The sequence below is a fragment of the Bactrocera oleae genome, chromosome 4 (assembly GCF_042242935.1).
Source record: "Bactrocera oleae isolate idBacOlea1 chromosome 4, idBacOlea1, whole genome shotgun sequence".
NCBI classification, from domain to species: Eukaryota; Metazoa; Arthropoda; class Insecta; order Diptera; family Tephritidae; genus Bactrocera; species Bactrocera oleae.
In genome coordinates this window covers 981,455-1,004,991 of record NC_091538.1, presented here as the reverse complement: position 1 = coordinate 1,004,991, position 23,537 = coordinate 981,455, and the positions used below count along the sequence as shown (strand labels likewise).

General features: G+C 36.5%; 1 protein-coding gene across 1 annotated transcript; it reads right to left on the bottom strand.

The window, feature by feature from the left end:
* Positions 1–4,227: 4,227 nt before the first annotated feature.
* otk (off-track) lies at positions 4,228–23,418 on the bottom strand. The gene is made up of 9 exons (XM_014236464.3): positions 21,850–23,418; positions 17,118–17,249; positions 16,894–17,055; positions 11,478–12,394; positions 9,938–10,373; positions 8,999–9,813; positions 8,769–8,929; positions 8,346–8,682; positions 4,228–8,159 (listed from the first exon to the last, which is right to left on the bottom strand). Exons 1-9 carry the CDS (start codon positions 21,911–21,913, stop codon positions 8,067–8,069), a joined length of 3,117 nt encoding a protein of 1,038 aa, XP_014091939.2. The 5' UTR covers positions 21,914–23,418; the 3' UTR covers positions 4,228–8,066.
* Between the last annotated feature and the right edge of the window lie 119 nt (positions 23,419–23,537).

The following is a 23,537-nucleotide window of genomic DNA, read 5'->3' as shown; positions in this document are numbered from 1 at the left end:
TCTTATGTTTTATTTATGTGTGTTATGTATAGGTCCAAAACCCTCTCGAAGCGGGATTGTCCGCAAAGACTTTAGACTTCACATATCCCCACAGGAAAACGTCCAACGGTGTGATATCACACGATCTTGGTGGCCAATCGACCGGCCCAAAATGGGAAATTCTCTCCCAAATGCCAACAAGATCACGAGCTTCAATTTTAGGCATCAAATAGTCGGTTATCATGGCACAATAACTGTTGTTGTTGTTGTTGTTGTAGCGGCAGAATTTTGCCGAGTTGACAGTCCTTGGCCGGAATAAACCCGCGTCCGTTCCGGTTACGTAGACCCGACTATCGTGGGAATATAATAATAAACAATAACTGTCGCCATTGACGGTTACGTTCTCACCGGCATTATTTTTGAAGAAATATGGGCCGATGATTCCACCGGCCCACAAACCACACCAAAACGTTGCTGCCAGGTCTTAAATCTCTTCAGGCTACTCTTCGTTCCAAATGCGGCAATTTTTCTTGTTTACATACCCATTGATTTGGAAATGGGCCACATCGCTGAACAAAATTTGGCTCGAAAACGTCGGATCGTAAAACTTTTCAAGAGCCCATAGAGCGAAGCGATGTCGAATCGACTCTCCACGGTCTTCGTGTACACTCTCAGTTACGACCGCTATATTTTCTATATATAATATTATCCAATAATGAATGCTGGGTCTCGAAGATGATTATGTTGAATTTCGTTATTTTAATTACGTGAATTTTCGAAATAAAATTGAACAATTTGTAAACGTTGTTCAGGCGTAAGTCTTTCCACGATGAAATGCCAAACCGTACTGATTAAAAATAACATGACAGCTTGACACGACTCACGCGTGACCTGTCAAAAAAAAAAGCCTCAACGGAGGCTTGTAACAAGTTGAATTAAGCGTTGGCATGCTTTTTTTGGCTCAAAAGGCATATTTCGAAGACGATAATAAATATATGTATGTGAAATGAAGTTTTTGGTCAGTCCGGGTCAAAATTGATCAGATGGTATATCAGGAGAGAGAAGAGTCGAAAAAGTTGTCCTTTACAGTAGGACATAGGAGACAGCAGGAGAGCAAAAGTGTGAGTGTCTGTAGTAGCTATATTATTATACATATGTATGTAAGCATGTGGATGTTAGTTACTAGCAGAATCCTCGGCCTGCTATGGGATTTACGGCTTCGTGAGCCTTTTCAGCTTTGGCTACGAAGTAATAAAGCCGACAGCTATTCCCGTCATTTCGCCATTCACTGACTATTGTACTTCATTAAAAAGATAAACCTAAGTGCCTACCTCGCAGCATAAATTATTTGCTTTGTTTTCTTTGCTGTCTCTCTTGCGAGTGTTGTTAGATTTTTAGAGTTTATTTATTTATGCATTGTGGTGTGTGCAACCTATGGTTACTCAACCCCAGCTACTACTCTTCATGCGCATTAGGTGGTGGCACATAAGTGCATATTCGCACATACAGGGACATAAGAAGACTTATAAGGCCAGGTAAATCTGGTGAACATGAACAATGAGAGAGAGGGATTTCCTCCTTTAAATCTTTCCGATCTTCGAGATCAACTGTAAACGTAACAGTTGCGTTGGATTCGGAAAATTGTGAAACACCAGGCTGAGACTTTGTTAAAATGAAAAGATATCTCCCGCAACGACCGCAGTTGATGGCCGAGCTGTAAAATTTATGACAGACGCGTCTCTTTCATATTTTGTAAATCGGTGATAAACAACGCTACGTTACCAACCTCTCATCACACTAAAATTGCCATGAGAAATTTGCAAATTGTTGCACTCAGGATTTTCTTCTAATTGGTAGATTTTTTATGAATGTATGTAATACTTGTAGTGAGGTTTTCAACAACATATTACAACGGCATATTACAAGTATATATACATAAGTATGTAAATATGTATACTGTGTTATAGGGCATTCAAAGTCAGCCAAACTCCTGGTTCTCGATCTGGATTCTTAAATTGTGCAGGAAAATTACTTCATACATCGTAATTATAATTTTTTATTCATTTCTCTTCTCGTCTCTATGTACATATGTGTGTGCATATGTGCAGTGGTATTATTCGAAATGGTTGCATTTTTTGTTGCACTTCAGAACTTATGTAACACTTTCATTCCTAAGCATTTTGTGCTTGCTTTTTTATTTGAATATTCTTTAGGCGAGCTTTTTTATGGTAGTATTCCCCAGCGCCACCAACTACGCCTCCCCTTGTAATGTCTGCATAACGGTTCAGGCGAGAATAATCATCACAGTCATCAGATAGAACGGCGTGTTGCCACCATAAATGTGCAGGTTGCCACTCATCCATATGTAGATATATAAAAAATATTAAATATCCCAGTAGCCCGTAGGAGAATTGCAACCTCAGATTTATTTAGTCATGGTTCAAGTTGTACAAAAGAAACGCAAAAATATAATTCTGTATAATTAATTGAAAACTATAACATAAACTTCAGTCACCTGGTATACAAGCTCGTTTGAAGTCAAGTTCAAAATTCAACTATATGTTAACTTTCATGCCAGTTCAAATTTGACTAGTTCATAGGTAATCTATATTTGGTTCTCTCTATAGTAGAAAGCATACGGGCATATGCACATCCATACATACGTACGGATTTATGTCCATATGTGCGTAGGTGTACTAGTATGTAAGCGATGCTGCAATGGCAAGGCTTCAACTGCAATTTAAGTGCAATTTCTATGCGTGCATTTGTGTGCAATAACCAAACCAGTAGCATCGCATAGCTGGGAGTTGTGTGGTGTTAAATGAAGTGGTTGTGCAGTGTTGCCCGTTCTGGCTTCAATTAATGCCTTAACATAATCCTAGATGCATGCCTGCAGCTATATTTGTTTTTGTTCTTATTCTATGAATGCGTAAAAATCATGATCCAACAGCGAATGAAGTGGCATTTTGTCATGCTTCAAGGTGGAGCAGGCCAAGCAGAAACACCAGCAAGTGGAAATACACATACACACATGTGACTCAGTTTGGATGTGAATAAGTACATCGCGTACTAGTTGGTGTATGATTTGACTAGAGCTCGTGGCGTATTATAATAATGGCCATGGTTCAGCTAGAAGGGGGGGGGGGGGGAGTTCTTGCATAAAACCAGATGATGCACCACTTATTTATGCAATTCAAATTAACGGCAGCAGCTGCTGAGCAAGAGAAAGACATTGCTTAACTACAATAGTTACCAAATAGGTACATATACATTACATATGTACATGCATATATATGTATATAATTAGAGCGTTGACTTCTACACAATAAAAACATTTTATACTCTGAAATACACTGCAATTGAAGTTATGCTGCTGCATCATGTTTATAAATTTGAACAATGTGAGACCATTGCCTGACAAAGTATGTTCCAGCTGTGTCTATCAACTCTGCGAACCTTAAAGCTGAACGTTCAAATACTCTCCTTTGCTGCTCGGATTATTTTTCCTTATGTACAAGTATATATGTATACTTACCATACACACATACTCGTATGTACTTAGCTACATTAATTATCGTTATATATGTGATTGAGTTTCTTCGCCTATTTGTGGTGCAAATGCTACAATCATATGGCCTTGAATTACAACTGGTGTAAGCTACACGAAAGGGTATTCCATGTCTAGCATGACCTGGTGCGTTAGATCGCTAAAAAAATTCTACAATTGAAACCAATGACCCGAGCGCACATACATATGTGAACGCATGTTTGCTTCCTTCACATTGTGCGCACGATATCGCGCTTCGATCCATCAATTCGACAAGGCATTTACCTTTCAACGTATCACATGCTGCTCATTAATTTGTGGCTTTCATCATTCAACAAATCAGTCGTATTTATTTTCATTTCACAGAGCCTCGCTGCTCGAAAGTAGCTCATACAAACTCTCCAGTCTTGCTTCGCTGCAGAAGTTTATGTAAGCGTTTGAAGTTTCCATGGGCATACGGCGTTTCGATGTCTGCTTTATTATATGAATCTGTTATTTTCATTTGCTGTTGATGTTGATGTTCTATTTGCGTCTTGACTTCAAATTCACCGCTGCACACTCCGTGGACGCAAAATAATATACAAGATATTGCAAGACTTACTAAACACATAACGTATTTTGTATTTGGCAGAACTTCGATCTGGCTTGAGTTTCGCTGATTTCTCAATAAGTAAAATAAGTAAATGCACCGTTACCACTTAATATTAAAAGTTTCATTAAATTTGTGTTTATTATATCTAATCTATTCTTTATTGAATTGGAAAATGCCTGAGTTTAACAAACATTAAGATGAAATAAATACAGTTAGCTGTAATAACAAGGATTTCAAACAATTATTCTATAAGGGTAGAAAGATTAATAAAAAAAAAACATTAGTATCGTCCATGGTTTTGGTTCTTACATAATGCAATTTCGCTCGACTGCTAGCGGCGGTATTAGTCAAATAACACATCAGCCAGAGACAGACGGCAAATACAAACACAATGCTGAATTCGAATCCAGTGTGCACCAGGTGCTTGCACTTATTTAGAAGAAGGGGTCACTATGAATTTGCAAACAAAAAACTAAACAAACACTACAAAAAGTGCACTAGATATTTGCATATACTATTCACACACGGCGGTGCCTATCAATATTACATATTGGTTTCGGCTGCACTAATCCATGTGTATGAATACGATTCGAGTTTGGAGTGCAATATGGAATATTGACCCCTGCAGTCTTTGCTGGCGGACTTTTGTAGTACAACAAAAATCATTGCACAAAATGCATTGGACCAATGAAAACCAGCAAAAGGTCTAACTTTTTTGATTTATACGATGCAGTCTCATGTACAAAATTGCATACGTAGTGTGATAGTTGTATGTATGTGTTTGGGCAGCAGTCTGCACATGAACATTCGTGATTTGTTGGAGAAAAAAAGTACGACTCTCTGTTTGTTTAGTTTTGATGGGATTTGTCGTGTTACAATGAATGTTTTTTTTCCTCACTCATTTTGAATATATTACCTCGATTGATGCCATCTGTGTTGAAAGAAATCAAATTAGTAGTTTCTAATATTTGAATTTCAGGTGATTGAAGATGGGTTTTGATGCTCTTTTTGGGATATGTAAGCGATGTTAAATTTCTCTTTCTGACATTATTTTTAATCATCTTCGGAGTTACAAAATAACTGTAATTGCAAGAATTATTAATAATATGATACTAAAAAGCGTCGACTACATTATATATAATATTATATTATCCGTCGATTTAATGATGTCCAATGATATAACCTGTACTTGGGTCAAAATGTGATTCCAAGTAGGCACACATACAGACATATTTCGAACTCATTGGACAACTCAGTAGTGCGCTTAGTCGCCGAGTAAAAAATGTCAATCTTATTCTTGCCATCCAATTCATACTCGGTACATTTACAGCGTGCATATTTATAAGTTTATACATTTACAAGTTATTGCAATAGTCTGTGTTATCACTTAGGTAATAAGGACATGTACGTTACACGCAATCTCACAAGAACAGCGAACAATAAGTGAATATTTTCATGTCGAACTGGCAAACTTTCCAGAAACTATGTCGAACAAGCAAACGCAAAGAATGTTCAGTTTACACAGTGGCTAGTTATGTTCTTATTGTCTATTCATTACTGGCAACATTGATACAAGCATGTTCAGAATCTACTCATGGCAAATGAGTGAATAAATATGGTTCACTTATTTCTGCTTCGTATTTTCCTGTCTGCTTAATGAGCTCTCACTTGTGGTGGGGGTGTTCACTAGAATACGTCAATATTTTAGTGCCTGAGATATTTCACGCTTGCTACACACTCGAACCGTTTTACTATTCTAACCAAATGTTGCGCATACGCTCCGTAGTCCGCCTCTTGACGCTGCGTATGCACCATATGCATCATGCCGGAAACGGATACGGAAATGAAGCATGAGCTTCATCAATTAACCCGAAAACTTCATCATACTTGACGGCGTTTGAATTGGTACACTTAAGTATATACACACATACATTTGTATATAAGACCGTAAAATTGTTTGTGTGTTTGACAGCACATTTACAGACGTATGCAGAAGCAAGCGCAGAGTCAACAGCACAAACACATTTATTTTCACGTCACTTGTGAAAACCAAGTACGAATATGTATGTGTTTGTGCACAATTAGTGTTTTCATACCAAGCGTTGGCGCTAATTTGTTTGCTCCACTTGCATTCATTCAGATTCATTTGTATTATTTGTGCAAAAGTTTAAGTTTCTCGGCTGCTCCATTAAGTATGAGAGGCAAGTTTGAAAAGTGTTTACAAATACGTATTATATTGACGAGCGCTAAGAGAGGACAATTTGGGACAAACAAGCATTTTTTCATCTCTATTATTTATTATATATGTGTGCATATTTTATTATTTATTAGTTACATAAATATATTTTTTATAAAAAAAATATTGTTTTCCAAACATGAAAAGCTTAAATTGCACTTAGAACTAATATGCATACCTACTACATACATGTATGATAAGCTACTATATATATCTTATTTATAGATTTCCATTGGACTTTTAGTAAAAAATTGCAAAAGAATTTAATAGTTTTTAATAAACTTAAACCATACTATTATGACTATTTATTATGAAAGAAACCAACATACAAAAGTGATAAGAATATACAACTCTTATAAAGCTACAATAGAAACCGTTCGGGAAATCTATATTGCAAAGTTAAGCTGATGTTAATCATTTTATCAGTTATCTGAAAAACATATGTACTTGTAAACTGATGATTAGTATTAGCGAAAGCGTAGGTCGCGATTCCGTTTGTTTTAGAGACAAGATTTCGATGCTTTCCGAACAGTTTCGAATGATAAATAAATCATTCGTGACTGGGTAATACTTATAATATACATACTCGTATCTTATGGCGTTTTGTCAAATATTTGTACATATTAAATGTATGGTATGTACGGATGTATAAAGATAAATGCGATGTGGTATCCATTTTTCTAAATCTTGATGTACTAGTAATTGTTTGAATTTTGTTTTAGTTTATGTGTAAATGCTTCACTGGTTATATGTTTACTCCACATACATGTATGCTTATGTATTCTTCTTATATGAATTTATATTTGCTTCTACATAAATAAATAATTATTGCGAATATTATGTGTGTACATATGTTGTATGTACAGTGGAATTTCTATGACTTATGATTGTATGCTTATTAAAATGGCTAGTAACTTAGTAATATAAAGTCCCTAAGATATGATTAAGCTTATTGCATGGTAACCTAAAGAATTCGTTGCTGATTTTTGAATCAAGTTCATACATATGGACATTCAAACAATGCTACAAGTGCATTTGCACTGCACAAAATGTTCAAAGTAAATAAATATGAGCTCAAAGTACGCATATAATACATTTTGAAGAAGATGTCATTACCAACCCTATACCTACATACATATAAAACATGTATGTACACATGTTAATTATTCTAAGGAAAACTTAATTGGAAGTTTCGGTTTGTAGCTGCTCCTAGTTTTCAACACGTTGCAAATAAGTTCAAAAAAATCTTATATATAAGTGAATGTGTATGTACATATGTTTGTTGTAAATGTTGTAATTAAAAATACTACTTTTTCATTATTTCTGGCTATAAATATTTATATGTATGACCAATACTTTTGTACAACCAAATCGATTATTAGTTAAATCTAGTAAATGCATGTTTTATAAATATTGTGGAGCTGATTGGCGGGTCATTTCTACGAAACTTTAGGCGATAATAAACGAGTACTTTCTATCGATGTGTTTAACACATTTTCCACAACTGCTCAGTCAAAGTCCACATATACTTACATATATGTATATTCAAACAATTTAGATTCTGGAAACTACTTAGCCAATAATTATTGGAATAAAATTTTTTAGACTTAACACTAAAATTCCTCGAAATTAATCTATGCAGCTAATTATATATATATATATACTTACACGTAAAATCATATTTTAAGTTGAAGTAATATAAAGTATGAAAATTATTTATCACCGTTTTGCATTGCTTTACTGAGCGCTGAGCACAGTTGACTAAATGAGGGTCGTTCTTTTGGGTTGGAGTTCCAGCACGTAAGCTACAAAAGAAAGAAAACATACAATAACCGTTAAATGTGTATTCAAATGCATTCGTAAACGTTCGTTTTTAAGCAAAAAATATTCTTAGTAAATTAATTACTGCGTAATATTTACTTATTTAAAATCATATATGTATATATGATGCATACATATGTATAGATACATATCATTTATGCTATTCTCACCAAAATCTCCTTCAGACTATCCGGTGTACCACTTGCACATGCCCAATCTAAATTGCCCGATTGGCTGCGTTGTATGACTTCTTCGTTGCTCAGCTCTTCGAAAGGCACTTTCGTGGCCTGGCTGAATAATTCCCAAACAACGACACCGAATGCAAAGATATCACTCTTTGTTGTATAATCATCCTCTTGAATACATTCGGGTGCTAACCAACGAATGGGTAGAAGAGTGTTGCGATGCTTGAAGTACTCTCGGCTGTATTTATCCTTCGATAGGGCGGGATATGATACTTTTACAATGAAATCACTCGAAATGACACAGTTACGGGTAGCCAAATCCCTTACAAAATGAAAAATACAATGATAATGGTAAATTAAAATGCTCTATTAAAACTGCTAAATTTTTATGTTAATGCTAATGCTTACTTGTGTATGAATCGAGCCCTATAAATGGCATCCATACCACGTGCAATTTGGTATGCTACCGCCAAAATTTGTCCGGTCTGCAATGGCGGAGGCGATTGAGCAGAATTGTTTGAAGTATTCACTTTGCCGGCAGTGGCTAGAAGAAACTGCTTCAGATCACCCTAATTATAATAAAAATTGTGTTAATAAATAAATGAGATTCCCTGTTATAAATTTCATGTTACACGCACCCAATCAGTGTATTCTAAAACCATGTAATGAGGATCTTTTTCACGACATAATCCAAATAATCGGACCACACCTTTATGTGAAATAGCACGAAACATATCGATTTGCCTTTTAAACTCCTGACAAATATTTTCATCCTTGAACTTATTCAAGGCCTTAACTAACACTAATTTGTATTCATCTGTTGTTGTAGAAGTCGTATCACCATCGGCACTTCCTGTTTCCTGCTCTTCTCGTATCTCTTCGATGTCATCCATTGACGTTTTTGAGCGTCGTTTTTCGATTGAAGTGATTGCACAATTATTATCGCTGCCATTGTGTCTTTCCGATTCGACATCTTTTTCATCTACTTGGCGAATAACCGACGCTTTCACCTTTCCAACAAAAACATCACCGAACTCACCTCGACCTATTTGTAGCAACTCAGAGATACCAGAACGTGGGAGGGAAAGCTGATCCAAGGCGTGCGAACGTTTTGAGCCCTTCGAGTGGTTGCTGCAAGCAGTGTCATCGGATTTCGCTGCTTCATTGCCGCTGCCACGCGGGTTGTTGTTACCGTTTACTTTGCGTACTTTTCCCGAAGAAGCGTGATCTGGCAGGCAAGGCTCGTTTTCGGGTAATTTACCCATCTCACCGGACTCGGGGTTATCTTTATTCGCTTCATTAAGACGTGCCTTACGCGCTTGACGACGGAAGCGACACCAAATCATTAAACCAACAACCAAAATTATGTAAGCAAACGCTACGGACATGGTGATGAGAACCGCGCGTGTAATTAGAAAACCATCGCCGGATTCTTCCGATGCAGCATCAGAGGCTGCAAACGTTACGAAAATAAAAGGAAACTGTAATTCAATACTTCGCTTTTAAGAGATCCCTAGCTTCTACTAGTTATTCTTTTTTAAATTTAATGAAAAATTATAAAAGTTTACTTTACTCACATTTAACAACGAATCGTACTTCTTCGCGCTTCAGTCCAGCACTGTTACCTATCGTACATCCATAACGACCCTCATCGTCCGGCTGTACGTCACGTATTTCGAGCGTGCCATTCTCCAAGAAGCGAAAGCGCATCTTGTCCGTATTATTCACGCTTAAATATTTCAAGTCCTTATCCCATTTTATTGTTGGTTTGGGATCACCAATAGCTTGGCAGTGGATGACCGCCACCCCCATTTCACCAGTTTCGATAGGACCTTCGGGAGCAACGGAGAATCGTGGTGCTACTACCACATTAACGGTAACAGTGGCATTGATGTGACCTTGCGAATTACTCGCCACACAGGTGTAATTGCCGCGGTGCTCAGCACTGACGTTCTTAAATATTAGCGTACCGTTGATGTCATCGATTGCCTCGGGCAATTGAGCACCAGGTTCCTAAACGGAAATTGATGAATAGAATATAAAAAAAAAATAAAACAATATTATATAAGGATAAAAACAGTATCCTTTCAAGTATATAGATATGTATTAAAGCAAAAAAGTTGTGTTTTCAATTTTTGCAGGCGTTAGAAGAAATTTGACGGTTGTTCGTTTGAAGTATACCTTTGAGCTCGTCAGCTTTGTGGTATCTACATATAATATATATATGTTACTATGAGTTTTCGACATGTTGGCGTCTGTTTAAAAATTGTGCATCTACTGGACCACCGCAGATCTCAATCTGTAGGTAATCATACGTTTATGCATGTACATCAATATGTACTTTTGTGTATCAAAGCGGACGCTGAAGCAATAATCCAAACCACTTCGCCCAACTATTGAGATTTTTGTGATTGTATTGGCTGCAAGTTTTGAATAACCGCGGTTTTAATTTTTCAAAGTGATTTTTTTACTTTGTGCCGCAGTCCACCTGAAAGTAATGAATCAAGCTTTAACCCATCCATTGAAGGCCATTTAAAACAGCCATAAAGTATACTAACGTTAATGGATATAGATACGATATAGATATGTGGGGCCAAGTCAGGACTATTGCAAGTCAATATGAGCGCAGGTAATTTTTAACTGATTTTCAATTGGAGCTACTTTAAAGGTATTCTTGCTGTATTTGATGCTTAAATTCTAATACTTATTATAACTGTATTTAACCATAAGATTTTCAAATTTAGCAATATTTTTACAGTATGCGATATTAATTTTGTTTTTGTCAAAAAACAACAGCCAAGAAACTCAGTGAAGCATGCTGAAGTTGCCTCTTTTCTCATTCCTTTTCATCGTTTGTTGTGTCTTTGTTTGAAAAGTGAACAGATCTGTTCACCAAGTTTTACTTAAAATAGACAATGGTAAGTGAAAAAGCCGTTGAGCTTTTGCGGCACTGCCATGTTGTTTGAACATTTAATATTTCATCTTTTCGTTGTCTCCAGCTTATGCTGAATATTCGTTTTATAATGACCATCATCAGCAGCAGTGCATAAGCTCTTAAACATGTGTAGGAATGTGTATTGAATGCTATTCTACTTGTGGCATGCAACTTCTACTTACCCGTATCCATTTGACATTAGGCGAGGGCGTTCCTTGCGCCTTGCAATGCACCTTCCCAACACTACCCAGTTCTAAGTTTTTTGACGTCGGTTGCGGCATGAACTTTAACTGTTCAATGACTTGTAGCTCGGCAGGTTCCGAAGTAATGGGGCGAAGACCCTCCACATAGATTTGACAAACATATTGCCCGGCATCGTTTGCAAACACATTGCTGAACAGCAATGAGCCATTAGATCGGTTGAGCACTATGCGAGTATCTTCTCGTAGTGCCAATTCCTTGCCGGTTTCAGTGGGTGTAGACATGGACGTGGTAGCAGATGCACCGAGTTCCACCATACGAAATATTTTACCGTCTTTTCGCCACCGTAGCTGCCCTTGATGATATTTTTCCGGCACTGAGTGTAAGCAAACCATTTCTATAGGCTCATTCTCTTTAACTTGCTTGTCGGCGGGACCTTTTGTGATGGTAATATCTGTAGCGGCTGGTAATTTGTCTTCGCTTGTCTGACCACCTCGCTTGCCACGGCAAAGAAATATCTGGTTCTTGGCTTCTATTGGCAATTTTTGATTTTTCTTGAGTCGTGGAATGCAACTGGAAGATGTAAAGCTGACACTGTCGCGTTCAAGCGATCCACTTTTGTTGTTCGACCATTGTAGTACGTAACCTTTCTTACTCATCGCACGACCAGCTGCATTAGAGGCTATACAGCGATAGAGTCCGCTATCTGCGGCACTGGGTTGGCGTATAATAAGTCGATTTTGTTGTAGTTCAATATTTTTGAGGGTACTCAATTTTTCACTGTTGCGGAACCATTCGATTTCGAGCATTCCGTCGCCAGAAGAGCCCTCCACATGGCACTTGAGAGTGACTTCATTGTGAGTGCTGCTTAACAACTGCACGGAGGCCGCTTGAATCCCTGCAAATTGGCGAAATAAGATATAAAAGAAGGGTAAGAAGGAGTATTGGCGACTGAAGTGCCTTACAAATTAGGGTGGCGGAGGAATTCTTTAAGTACGAGTATGAAACCTTTGATTGATTGGCAGCTACTTATTAGTATAGCGTAATCAATCGAGAATAGCGTAATCAATTTAAATATACGAGTAGCGCCAATAGAGACTATAATCATTTATTTCATACTGCTACATACATATATATTATAAATTAATATTTAATAAATTGTAAAACTATATTTATGTTTGATTTTAGTTGGTATGGCCTGATAGCCATTCGTTCGTCAAGGTACGAACATTCAGCGTGATCAAGTTAGAATATTGAAAAAGTTCATTCCAATTCATTAAATGTTTCATGTTTTGCAAATTTCGATTTTGTGGTTAATCGCTGCAACGCTTTATTTATTAATTATTTGAAGTGTGGCTTATTTTCTGCCTTGATTTTTTTAGTTTCTCATCTTCCAAACACATAGTTCGTTATGCTATTGTACTTCTTATGTTGTGTAAAACTCCATGTTTGTATGGATTGTTTATATTGGAAAAGAGTACGAACAAGCAGAATGCACATAAAGAATGCATGCTGACATATAAATAGAGTACCGGTAGGAAAATTCAAATTTGAAGCCACACGTATAATTTATTTTGCAAAAAAATTTAAAAATACACTTGCATGTCAGATAATTCAGTTAGGTAATGCCAATTAACACACTAATATTAACTGTCGGCTGCCATGCCTTGTTAGTTTTTAGTTTAGGACAAGGATTTCCAGCACTATAAAGATGTAGGTACTAGTCTCCTCTGTTTCGTTGCCTTACCCTGACGGGTCAGCGATCGTGTACTGCGTAAACAAAAAGGTTAAAGTTTATCAATCATCGCTGCAGCGATTGTAATTAACATGTTTGCTTTATTTTTAGCCTTACGAGAAAATTGTTTATAGTATGATGTTTGGAAATGCAGTGTGAGAAATATTTCACTTTGATTGTGCGAAGGTAAATGAAGGTGTTAAAAGACGGAAATAAATTTAGCGCGAAGTGATTACGTTGTAGCGCCTTTGACGGTGCAAGAAGAGATGTGAGTTCAATTGCCTTTCGGCTTGATAAATACAAATGGAAGTAAATACATGTGTAATATATGCATTTAAATTTGCAAGTAACCATCTATAGCATTTCCACATATGTACATATGGATATACTGCAACACTCGTTTCAGTAATAAAATTAGAATTATGTCTTATCCTGGCGTTTTCATATTATATATTTAATAATAAAATAATTTAATAACCTAAGCCTAGGGTTGTATAGGTATTTTGCTAAAAATAAAATAAAAAAATAATCAAATTTTATAATAAATGTTAATACGTGCATGGATGCTCTTACATATTTATGTTTAAATTTGAACTTTTTGTTGAATGCCTAATTACTTTGGCAAAGATTATCTCGTTGGTAACCAATCTTCCTTTTTATGCAATATTAACACACATTTTCTCACCGTCACCGCAAAGAAGCAGTATACGCTACCCTATGTTATATACCACCCTGCCACATTGAAGTGAACATAACAGTCAACAGCACTCCAACCCACGCATAAATGTAAACAATAAACGTCAACAACAGGAGAGCAAAAACAACAAAATCAATCCCCTTATAACAAAGAAGGCGAACAAAAGCAATAATATTTGTCTGACAATGAATGGCAAACCAAGGATCCACTGAAAACCGTTGAGAATGAATGAGGACATTGAAACAATCGCCAACAATCGCTAAAAACAATGTTTGCAAAGTCAGTCGCTGCTCCTATACAATTGGAATGTAATCTTCATGGGGTTGTTTGTCTACATCTTGAGAGACGTAATACACCAATGCCACCCACTGACTAGGTGAAAAACGAGACTTCATTCTTCATTTCTCATCGTTATTTTCTATAACCAAATGGGATTTAAGAAACAAGACAACAAATATGCATGAAAGTGAAACAAAAATATTAAGGAAATGTTGGAAAAATCAGAACATTTGCAAAGAACACCAGAGTGTATAAAATAATCGTATTACACTGATACCTACATACGCACATGTGGGCTTATAAAATTGAAATTGGGGTGGCCGGATAACACTAGAAGACGGAGAAAAGTCGTTAAATGCAGCAGAGCGGCATGAAAACATAAAAACAAAATAAAAAGGCAAATCGTTAACAACAGCAGAACAGCAGAACAACCCAACAACTAACGGAATAAACATTCTAACGACCCTCCGCATACCATGTCCGACTGCTATTCCTTCACCCACCCGCATACAAACACTCATAATAAGAGTATGTAATACTTGTTATGCACAAACATAATACTTGTACATACCCCACATGCATACACATCTCTACTGGGTGTTTGCTACGTAAAGTTTACCAACATAACAGTCGCTCATAACATTTACACCCTCGGCTTGGCTTGAATACGAGAAGCTGGAATTTGTTCAGAATTGTGCACCAACTTCCATTTCATTTTCGTTTTCAACGCCGGAAAAACGCATAAAATTTTACGAGCAGCAGCTGAACGGAGACGAATAACAGAATATAGCAGGAAGACAGCAGCGTGAACAGTGATAGCGGTGGAGGCAATGTCGCCTTCAGCAAATCATGAAATAAAATTGACTTGGCTTGGGCAGAATTACGTGAGGTTATATGTGTTTATATTAAATCTACGCACACACATTTAAAACCAAACAAGAACAAGAAAAATGGCGGCAAGAGGTGGTGGCTATATAACACACATGCTTCCACACAATCCTACGCTATTAACAAACTCTGGTATTATGTGAAATGTTTTGTATTATATTTTCCAAGACTAATGAAAATACAAGTATATTTAGAAGACCAGATAAAAAACTTATGATTTAGCATTTAAATTACATTAAATCAGTTGCAAATCTTTAAAATATACTCCTTTTGAACCAGCACATGCTTGATGCCAACGCTTCATCCAATTTCTCATAAACTTATTATACATAAGTCTCGACTGGACAGTCTCGAAGTCATATTAATAAACCCACGTCTCGTCATTCTTTAACTTTTTCGACGTGATCGTCATTAACAGAGGTGGATTTGTGATGAATTAGACTTCACAACGCAACATTTCAACGATTTCGTAGCCGTGATTTCATTAGAAAGACAAAATTGTCTAGCAAAGTCTTAGTTTAATTTTTTCCATAATAAATTTTTTTTCGCTTGGTAAACAAATAGCTACAAAATACACACTTATGTACGATATACTAATCGATATATGAATCAAGGGTACAAAATTTTATCGATTCGGTTCGCGCGCGCAGTTTAAATGGTCCAGTCCGAGGCATATCTGATCAGATGGTATATTCTATAATAGAGGCATATATTTAAAACACGCTCAACTAGTAAAATTGGTTCGTATGCAGGTATGTATATGAAGGCAGGCTATCATATACTTAATTGGAGGATCCGGATATTATATATCATATAGTAAAATTTGACATCAATATAGAACAAAATCAGGTGATACCGAATCTAGATCCAATGAGTATTTGTATAATACAGATGAAGTTTTATAATAAGATAAATTCCTTCCATATAAATGAGTGTATACAAATTGTTCATATGTATGTATGTATGTACATAAATAACGAGACGTAAATGATTTGTTAAAAGATTACATTTGGAGAGAGAGAGAGACCGACCCATAATATGTAGAAAGACAAATGAAGAGTCGAAAGAAGAATGAATACTTTTGTAAATGGGGCGAGCAAGTGCAGTTGGATCGCCCATTTAGAGAATTGACACGAGGCAACTATAGCATACATTCTACTGTGTGTATAACCATATATAATGTACCGACAACAACAGCAAAAAGCGTATAAACGACGGAGAAAACTTAAACAAATAACCACAAGAACACAAACTGCAGTCAATTAAGATGAAGAAGTCTACAACTGGAGACTGATGCATCTTATGAAAAGTAAACAAAACATATAAAACATCACTAAATCGAAAATCTGTGCAACACATGCTACCAACTGCTTATTTTGGAGCCTTCTTATGTTATATCGGCATTTCGTATTGAAGTGATTTTTTATTTACTTATGAACAGCTGGTTTGCGGTTATTATGCCAACTCATATCAAGCTGGCGGTTCCTAATCAAAAGAAATGAATCGTATGAGTTCATAAATGCTCAAATGAATAAACGGATAAAAAGAAGCAGCATGCTCGTGATTTCATAGGACATCATTTTCGTGGCACATCTGCCAAGACAGCCGTTAATGACTTTAAATACTCATTACATGATTATGACTAGGAAATTTTATTTACAATTCGCAAACATATTTAGAGAGTTTAATTTAATTCATAATTGAATATATATAATTCACAATTCACAAGTGCAAAGTTTTTATACGTACATGTATTGTTTCTAATGAGTTCTACTAATGTGTACAAAAGTCTACTTACATATTACATTAAGTCGTGCCGGGGGTGATGCTTGTCGAGCTCCGCTTGTCATACTAGTCGCTATGCAAACATAATCACCGACATCGGTATCGCGCTGCACTGTCTCTATGTGAAGATCCGATTCGAATAGTCGCACACGAGTCGAATTTTTTATTGGCACGTCTGAAGACAGAAATATGGGGCTAAAGACAGACTTACCTTATATAAAGCATACTTTTACTTACTGTTATGAAGCCATGCGTAATGGAGGCCATCGGCAGAACTTGCCCGACATGCAAACACAATTGGATCGCCGTCTACGACGGTTTGACTTTGAGGTGTAGTGATGAACCGCGATGACTCTGATTGGGCGGAAGCTGCAGAACAATAATAATATAAATATAATGTGAAATAATCTGCTATGTATTTTATGTATTATGAAGTTAGGTCCGTTTAGCATAAAATAATACTAATTTGAAATAGAGATATGCTTTAATGATACTTCTATTTTGTTAAAAAGTTTTAAAACTCATTTAAAGCTCAACGACGCGCAAGCACTTGTATTTGCTACAGTCAACAATATGGAACAAATAACCAACCTTTCGTTGCAATAGTAGGGACAAGTATATTTTTTACAAAAGAAAGAGTAACGCCGAACCAAAAAACAGACAGAAAAAAAATAAAAGTCGCACAACAGCAAGACAAGAGCGCAAACCAACTCTCGTTACGGGCAAATTGCAGAACAACGGCACAAATAGCAACAACATGAAGGACCGCGTCTGCAGCCAGACAAATAGCGATGGCAGACAGACAGCCAGGCATGGTAAGCGGAAGGAGGAAAGGAAGTGCACGGGCAGACATCACAGCAACCGACAAGCTCACAAATGCTTGAAATATGGAGCTACACTTGCATAAATATATATGTATGTATAAGCACGTTTACACGTAGACATATGCACACCAGTGTGATTGGACGTGCAAGTTCGAGCCCGTGCAAACGTACATGCATACATACATATGTATACGAGCATATGCAAGTGTATACATATATGTGGAGTGATGTTGGAAAGCATTTGAGGTCGTCGCCATCCATTAATGGCTAGAAAAACTTTGTACTCAGTGGTAATGGCTAACACACACAATCGACGGTCTTGCGACTTCTGCGGTTGTTGTTTTTGTTGTTGTTTTCGTTCCACCTTTTATGAGGACTTTTTCACGGTTTTTCGATCCTCTCCATTATGTGTCATGAAGCCATAAAGACAGCAACTCAACCATTCGTATTTCCAATGACAACTGAGTAAACTTTTTTTTGAGAATTTTACAATGTATACTAATGTACATATGTATAAATACATGTAGAAGTGGAAAATACTTGTCGATGCTGCAAAAAATAATTCTCATTAAGTACATGCCATATGTGTATTTTTAGGTATTTATTGTTGTCACATATATGAAGAAATTTTAATTGTTGTGATGAATATATAACTCCATTTATTTTATTATTCAAGTATTATTCCGTATGCGTTCTAATCTGCAGTTATGCTTTCTGAACACAACATCTGAGGTCATTAAGAAATTTCTTTATTAAGGTAATTGAGCCTAATCAGAGAAGGCTTGCTAAAGTAGAATTACTATAAGTGGTTATAACATATATGCAAAAATATTCGCTAAACTTCTTTAATGTAAAACTTTTATTAAAATCATAAACAATATCATATATTCTTATGGAATTTTGTCAGTTCAGCATCGAAGCTTCAGACACAGCATACTGCATGTACGCTTTAAAAATGTTCCACCTGTAAAACTAACATACATTTGCAAGTATTAGGTAAACAATTCACCTAGAGGATCTTATCTTTAGCCGCTTATTACCTGAGTTTAATCGTTTTCAAAATTCAAGGTGAATGGGGGCGGTGAAAATAGGCGTGATGAGCACAAATTGTTCGTAGAACATATAGGTTTGCAAAATGTAGGGGCTCAAGTTTCCAATACAATCGCAACGAAAGTCGCAAGTTAAGTGTCCAACACTTCAGACACATCTGAATGCTTGTGATCGCGTTGATGAAGTTTGTGCGGCAAACAGTCAGTATATGAGGAACCAGAAGATGAGGAAGTATGTATGGTAGTACAACAAAAGTGACTACACCAGATAATTAGGCTAAACTGAGTGGTCGGCAGACAATTGGCGCACAAACGGACTGTTGAATGCATAAATATCTGAAGCTGCCACGGGGCTTATTCGCTGCAGTGGCGTAACGTACAAGCAGGTAAAGCCAACTAATTGACGGTACACAAATACTTTCGTAACCGGGGTCTCACGTGTAACCGTCTGAGTAAGTTTAAACGCTAAAGACGCCACTGGAGCGCATGCGTATCGCAGCCATAAAATGCGCCGAATGCATATACATATGTATTGTATATGTATTTTGTTTTTCGTCTTATTCGACATGGCAAGCGATTTTTTGCGCAGAGTATCCATTTTCCTCGTGTCACATTCTTATTTATGCAACGTCGGAGCTATGCTGGAGACCTGGTAATTTGGATATTTCCCTCTTAAGGCATATTTGCTACGCCCATGAGAGTTTGCTGCACCGACTTAAACTGGCGCCGTTTGCTGCCGCTACATTTGAATGGCAGCAACTGCATTAATGGCAATCATCGTTGTTTTCCTTGCTTTTATTGTCGATTTCGTTGGATCTGTTGTGGCTGCTGAAAGCATTTTATTGTACATCGAGATTCGCGAAAGTGATTGTGGATGAATCACAAGTAGAAGAGAAACAATTGACGATACCATTTCTTGAGGGATGAAAGAAGATAAAAAATTTCAGGCAAAATCTCTCAGCAACCGTAAATAAACCGCTAATAATTTTTATAAGCCTTCAATTTATGCATTTATGAACCATTACTGTATGTATGTAGACAATATCTTGGACTTAGAAGAAATCTGTGGGTGTATAAATATCTGTTTTTAATATATACACACATAGATATATTGATGTGGAGAATTGAAGAGAATTGGACTGTTAAATGCTCAAGATTCCAATATATAAAATTCGCGAGTGCCCAAGAATCACTCATGGTAGAAAGTGATAATATGCACTGAAAACTTCGAAATTCCCGTAACATAGAACTATGGACTGTATGAACTATAATAACGACGGTAAAACAGCGACTAGAACCTGTGGCCCTAATAGATACAGATTCCCAGTTTAGAAAATATTTAATGAATAAAAAGCAGATGTCGAAAAATTAAACTGAATTCTAAGCAGAAACTACAGATGATTACTTGTATCGGCGGCCCAAATACAAAGGAATTATAAACCGATTGTTTGCGCTACCAAAAACGGTTTGAACAGTATTCTAGTTTTGTTCTTAAGTGTGTCCTTTAAGAGTTTTGCAAGTGGACTAATTTATGATAAGTTATTTATGTGGAAAAACTATGCAGACCAACAAATACAAGTTTTGAAGTAGGCACTGACAGCTACTGAAAAGGAAGATATTGTCTTGTGGCCGCACAAGAAAACTCGGAAGGAGCGTAAGAAAATTGAGTTGGGTACGGTTTACAAAGGCATTGTCAATGGCTAATTGCACATATGGCAGGATGCACACTCGTGCGTAAAAATAGATCCGACTTAAAATAACACAGAAGAAGAAATAAATAACCATAGAAATTAATTCGTTAAATACCAGCAGCGCAGCAAAGAAGGCGAAGCGAAACGAAAAGAATCATAGTGCTAAGCCTAGGTACCGGTATTACTACTATGGTACAACAAAGTATTATATAATAATGTAAAGCTCCGTCATTATAATCACTTATACATATGTATGTAAGTACGAGTATATGTGAAAATTCATATACACACTACATACGAGTATATGTAGGTATGTAAGTACACTATGCCGAAAGGTAGCACAATAAGGCCGGCTGTTTTTTAGAATCTCTTTTTGTTCTTCCAATGGACATGAGTAGCTATTTAAGTAAACGAAATTTTCATAGGAATAAACCCGGTAATTCTTACATTCTTAATGCCTGCTTTATTTTACTTTAAATGTGAACAAATAGCAAATAACAACAACTCAGAAGGTGTCTGCATAAACTAAGCCTACATACTAGTATTTCGTTGTACCTACTTAGAGAAGAGGGTAATTTTAATATCCATGTAATAATAGGTCGAAGTTCGGCTCAAATCAAATAATTTGTCACATAGTTATTGACCGCCAACATTTAACCATGGCATCCTGCTTTGCATATCCCAGTTTTTTTGCTACACATTACTAATGTCAAAAGTGCAGAGATAATAAACACATACTCGACCATTAAGAAAATAAAAACATTTAGATTGCTGCTTGTAATTAACTTAATTATGTATCTTCATTAGTATTCACAGGTGACATGAAAGTGTATATGTACATGTCAGGACACCCTCGCTTCGATAAATATATACTATTACCCTATAAAACAAACCAAGAAGAAGGTTGATAAGTTTTGGCCTGGCTGAGTCAGCACAAACCCGAAAAATAAGGCAAAGGATAAGGTATACTCGAATTCGGGCGATTGAAAAATTGCTCGGTAGGACAAATCTGAAGGTATATAAAACCAAAAGGCTGGTCTAAGTTCAGCTACCATAAAATTTTATTTATATTCGTGGATTGGCGGAATCTAATCAGTAACCAATCTTTCAGAGCGATTCGCGGTGAATCTTCATTGTTAGTATTATAAGCGTTTAATGGGATAAGCAAGGGTTTTGAGCGATATTATGATTTAGACTAGTCACACCAGATAAATTTAAAAAAACGTGTCAAAGCCAAAATACTATGCGCCATAAAATTAACGATGTAGGTACCTAGGTATCATCTTCGAGTGTCATTAAAGTAATTGTGCCACTGATACAAGTGCTTACAAGTACTTTATACTATATGAGCACACATATCAGTTATCATTTAATTGTGATTAGGTTTTAGTAAAAATCTACTTACTTATTAGTTGGAGTACACAGAGTGTTGTAGTCAATAACCAATTAAGAGTGCGGGAAGAATCCATTTCGCTAATCGGATAATTTTACTTAGATGCAGAGGTAAGTACGTAAAAGTATGTATTTATTTTTACTGGTCGCGGGTTTGCAACCACCACATTGGCGTGAATTTCCAACGAAAGCGATTATTATGCGTGAACGATGGTTTTAATAATTTTTCAGAGAAATATAACACCAAGCATGGAAGCAATAGAACGCGTGTGTATGTGTATGCATTTGAGCAACTCACTTCACTTGGCACTTAAGCAAATATTTGTTATTTTCCAGCCAATATATATTATACTCAGTACATTTATACACAGGTACGCACGGACATACATGCATTCAGAGATAAACACATTTTGGTACTTCGGTAATTTTGCACTTTTAGATCAGTGCAGCTGTAAATGCATCGATGATACCGGCAAACGTGATTTGTCGAATGCCGCGAGTTTATTTGGTACCGTTTTGGAAGGGAAGTTGTTGGATCGTTTGATGGTTTACTTTTTCGTTTGATGGTGCACTTTTCAAATAAACGCGTTTCTTATGTACACACTCACTATATGCCTTGGGTATTCACTGGTTATTGCCTATTACTTTAACTTTCTGACCGGAGCGAAAGAAAAACCAGATAAAAATGCATTCGATATTTGTATAATTAATAAACTGATGTTGTTGTTCCATACCAGTACAGTATTTTTGTAATCTTTTTATGGGTATTGTTTGTATTATTTAACTTTGATATCGAACCGCCTAATGGCAAATGGTCGTGGCTACGACTCTGGCGACACGTATGTGTGCCGAATGTGATAAAAGGAGACGTGCGGCTCGATTGATGGCACTATCGTTTGTGTGGAATCATACCGTCAACAGCCAACTGAAAACTTTTGGGTGTGCGTGTGTTGGTATGCGTTAAACAAATGAAGTTACCATCGTCGACTTTGTTGCCGTCGTCGGTAATTGTACGCGCGGATGTATATAAGTGCATATGCTGTTTTAAGTGTACAAGCCGATGCGTATATTCATAAATATGAAATATGTATCGCGAAGATATGCGCGGCGTGTTAATATATATCAATGAATAGTGTCGGCAACTGCGACAAATCGACGCGAGACAGTTCAATTACCTTCATACAGCTTAATTAAAAACGTTTAAATAGACACCCCTTGTATTGAAAATTCACTGACAATATCGAAAATCATTCTTAAGTAATTATAAATACTTCACGCACACGATATATTATATTTTTGTTGATAAATCTTTCACTTTTCATAAAAGTATTAAATTTTATTTTCTAAATTATACACTTTCCTCTCATAAATGAAGAGTTTTATAAACACGCGCGTATTCAACAAAAACTCAACCGTATTCATTCGATGTCCGACAAGAACTGAAGTTGTAGAACAGGAACATGAACGGCTAACCAGGCAGCCAGGCAGCAATGAACACCCAAACGCAACCACCCAGTTACCATTCGGCATCTATCCTATAGGAGTATCTCCGCCAAAAGCCGGTTTCCAATATAAAAGTATCTCTCCCAATTTCTCTATACGCGTGTAAATATATTTTGGAATGAATGAGAGAACAAAACAAATGCCAGAAAATTATTTCAGATGAGTGTATTTGTAGTAATGTTTTTACGAGAAACTTGC

What these genes read in the sequence shown, in the direction of transcription:
- otk (XM_014236464.3), bottom strand. Translation starts at nt 21,913, where the DNA reads ATGGATTCTTCCCGCACTCTTAATTGGTTATTGACTACAACACTCTGT. An exon ending in CTAATGTCAAATGGATACGG is followed by an intron (nt 10,374 to 11,477) that starts GTAAGTAGAAGT and finishes ATTTCCGTTTAG; the next exon opens with GAACCTGGTGCTCAATTGCC. An exon ending in TTTTAGAATACACTGATTGG is followed by an intron (nt 8,930 to 8,998) that starts GTGCGTGTAACA and finishes TATTATAATTAG; the next exon opens with GGTGATCTGAAGCAGTTTCT.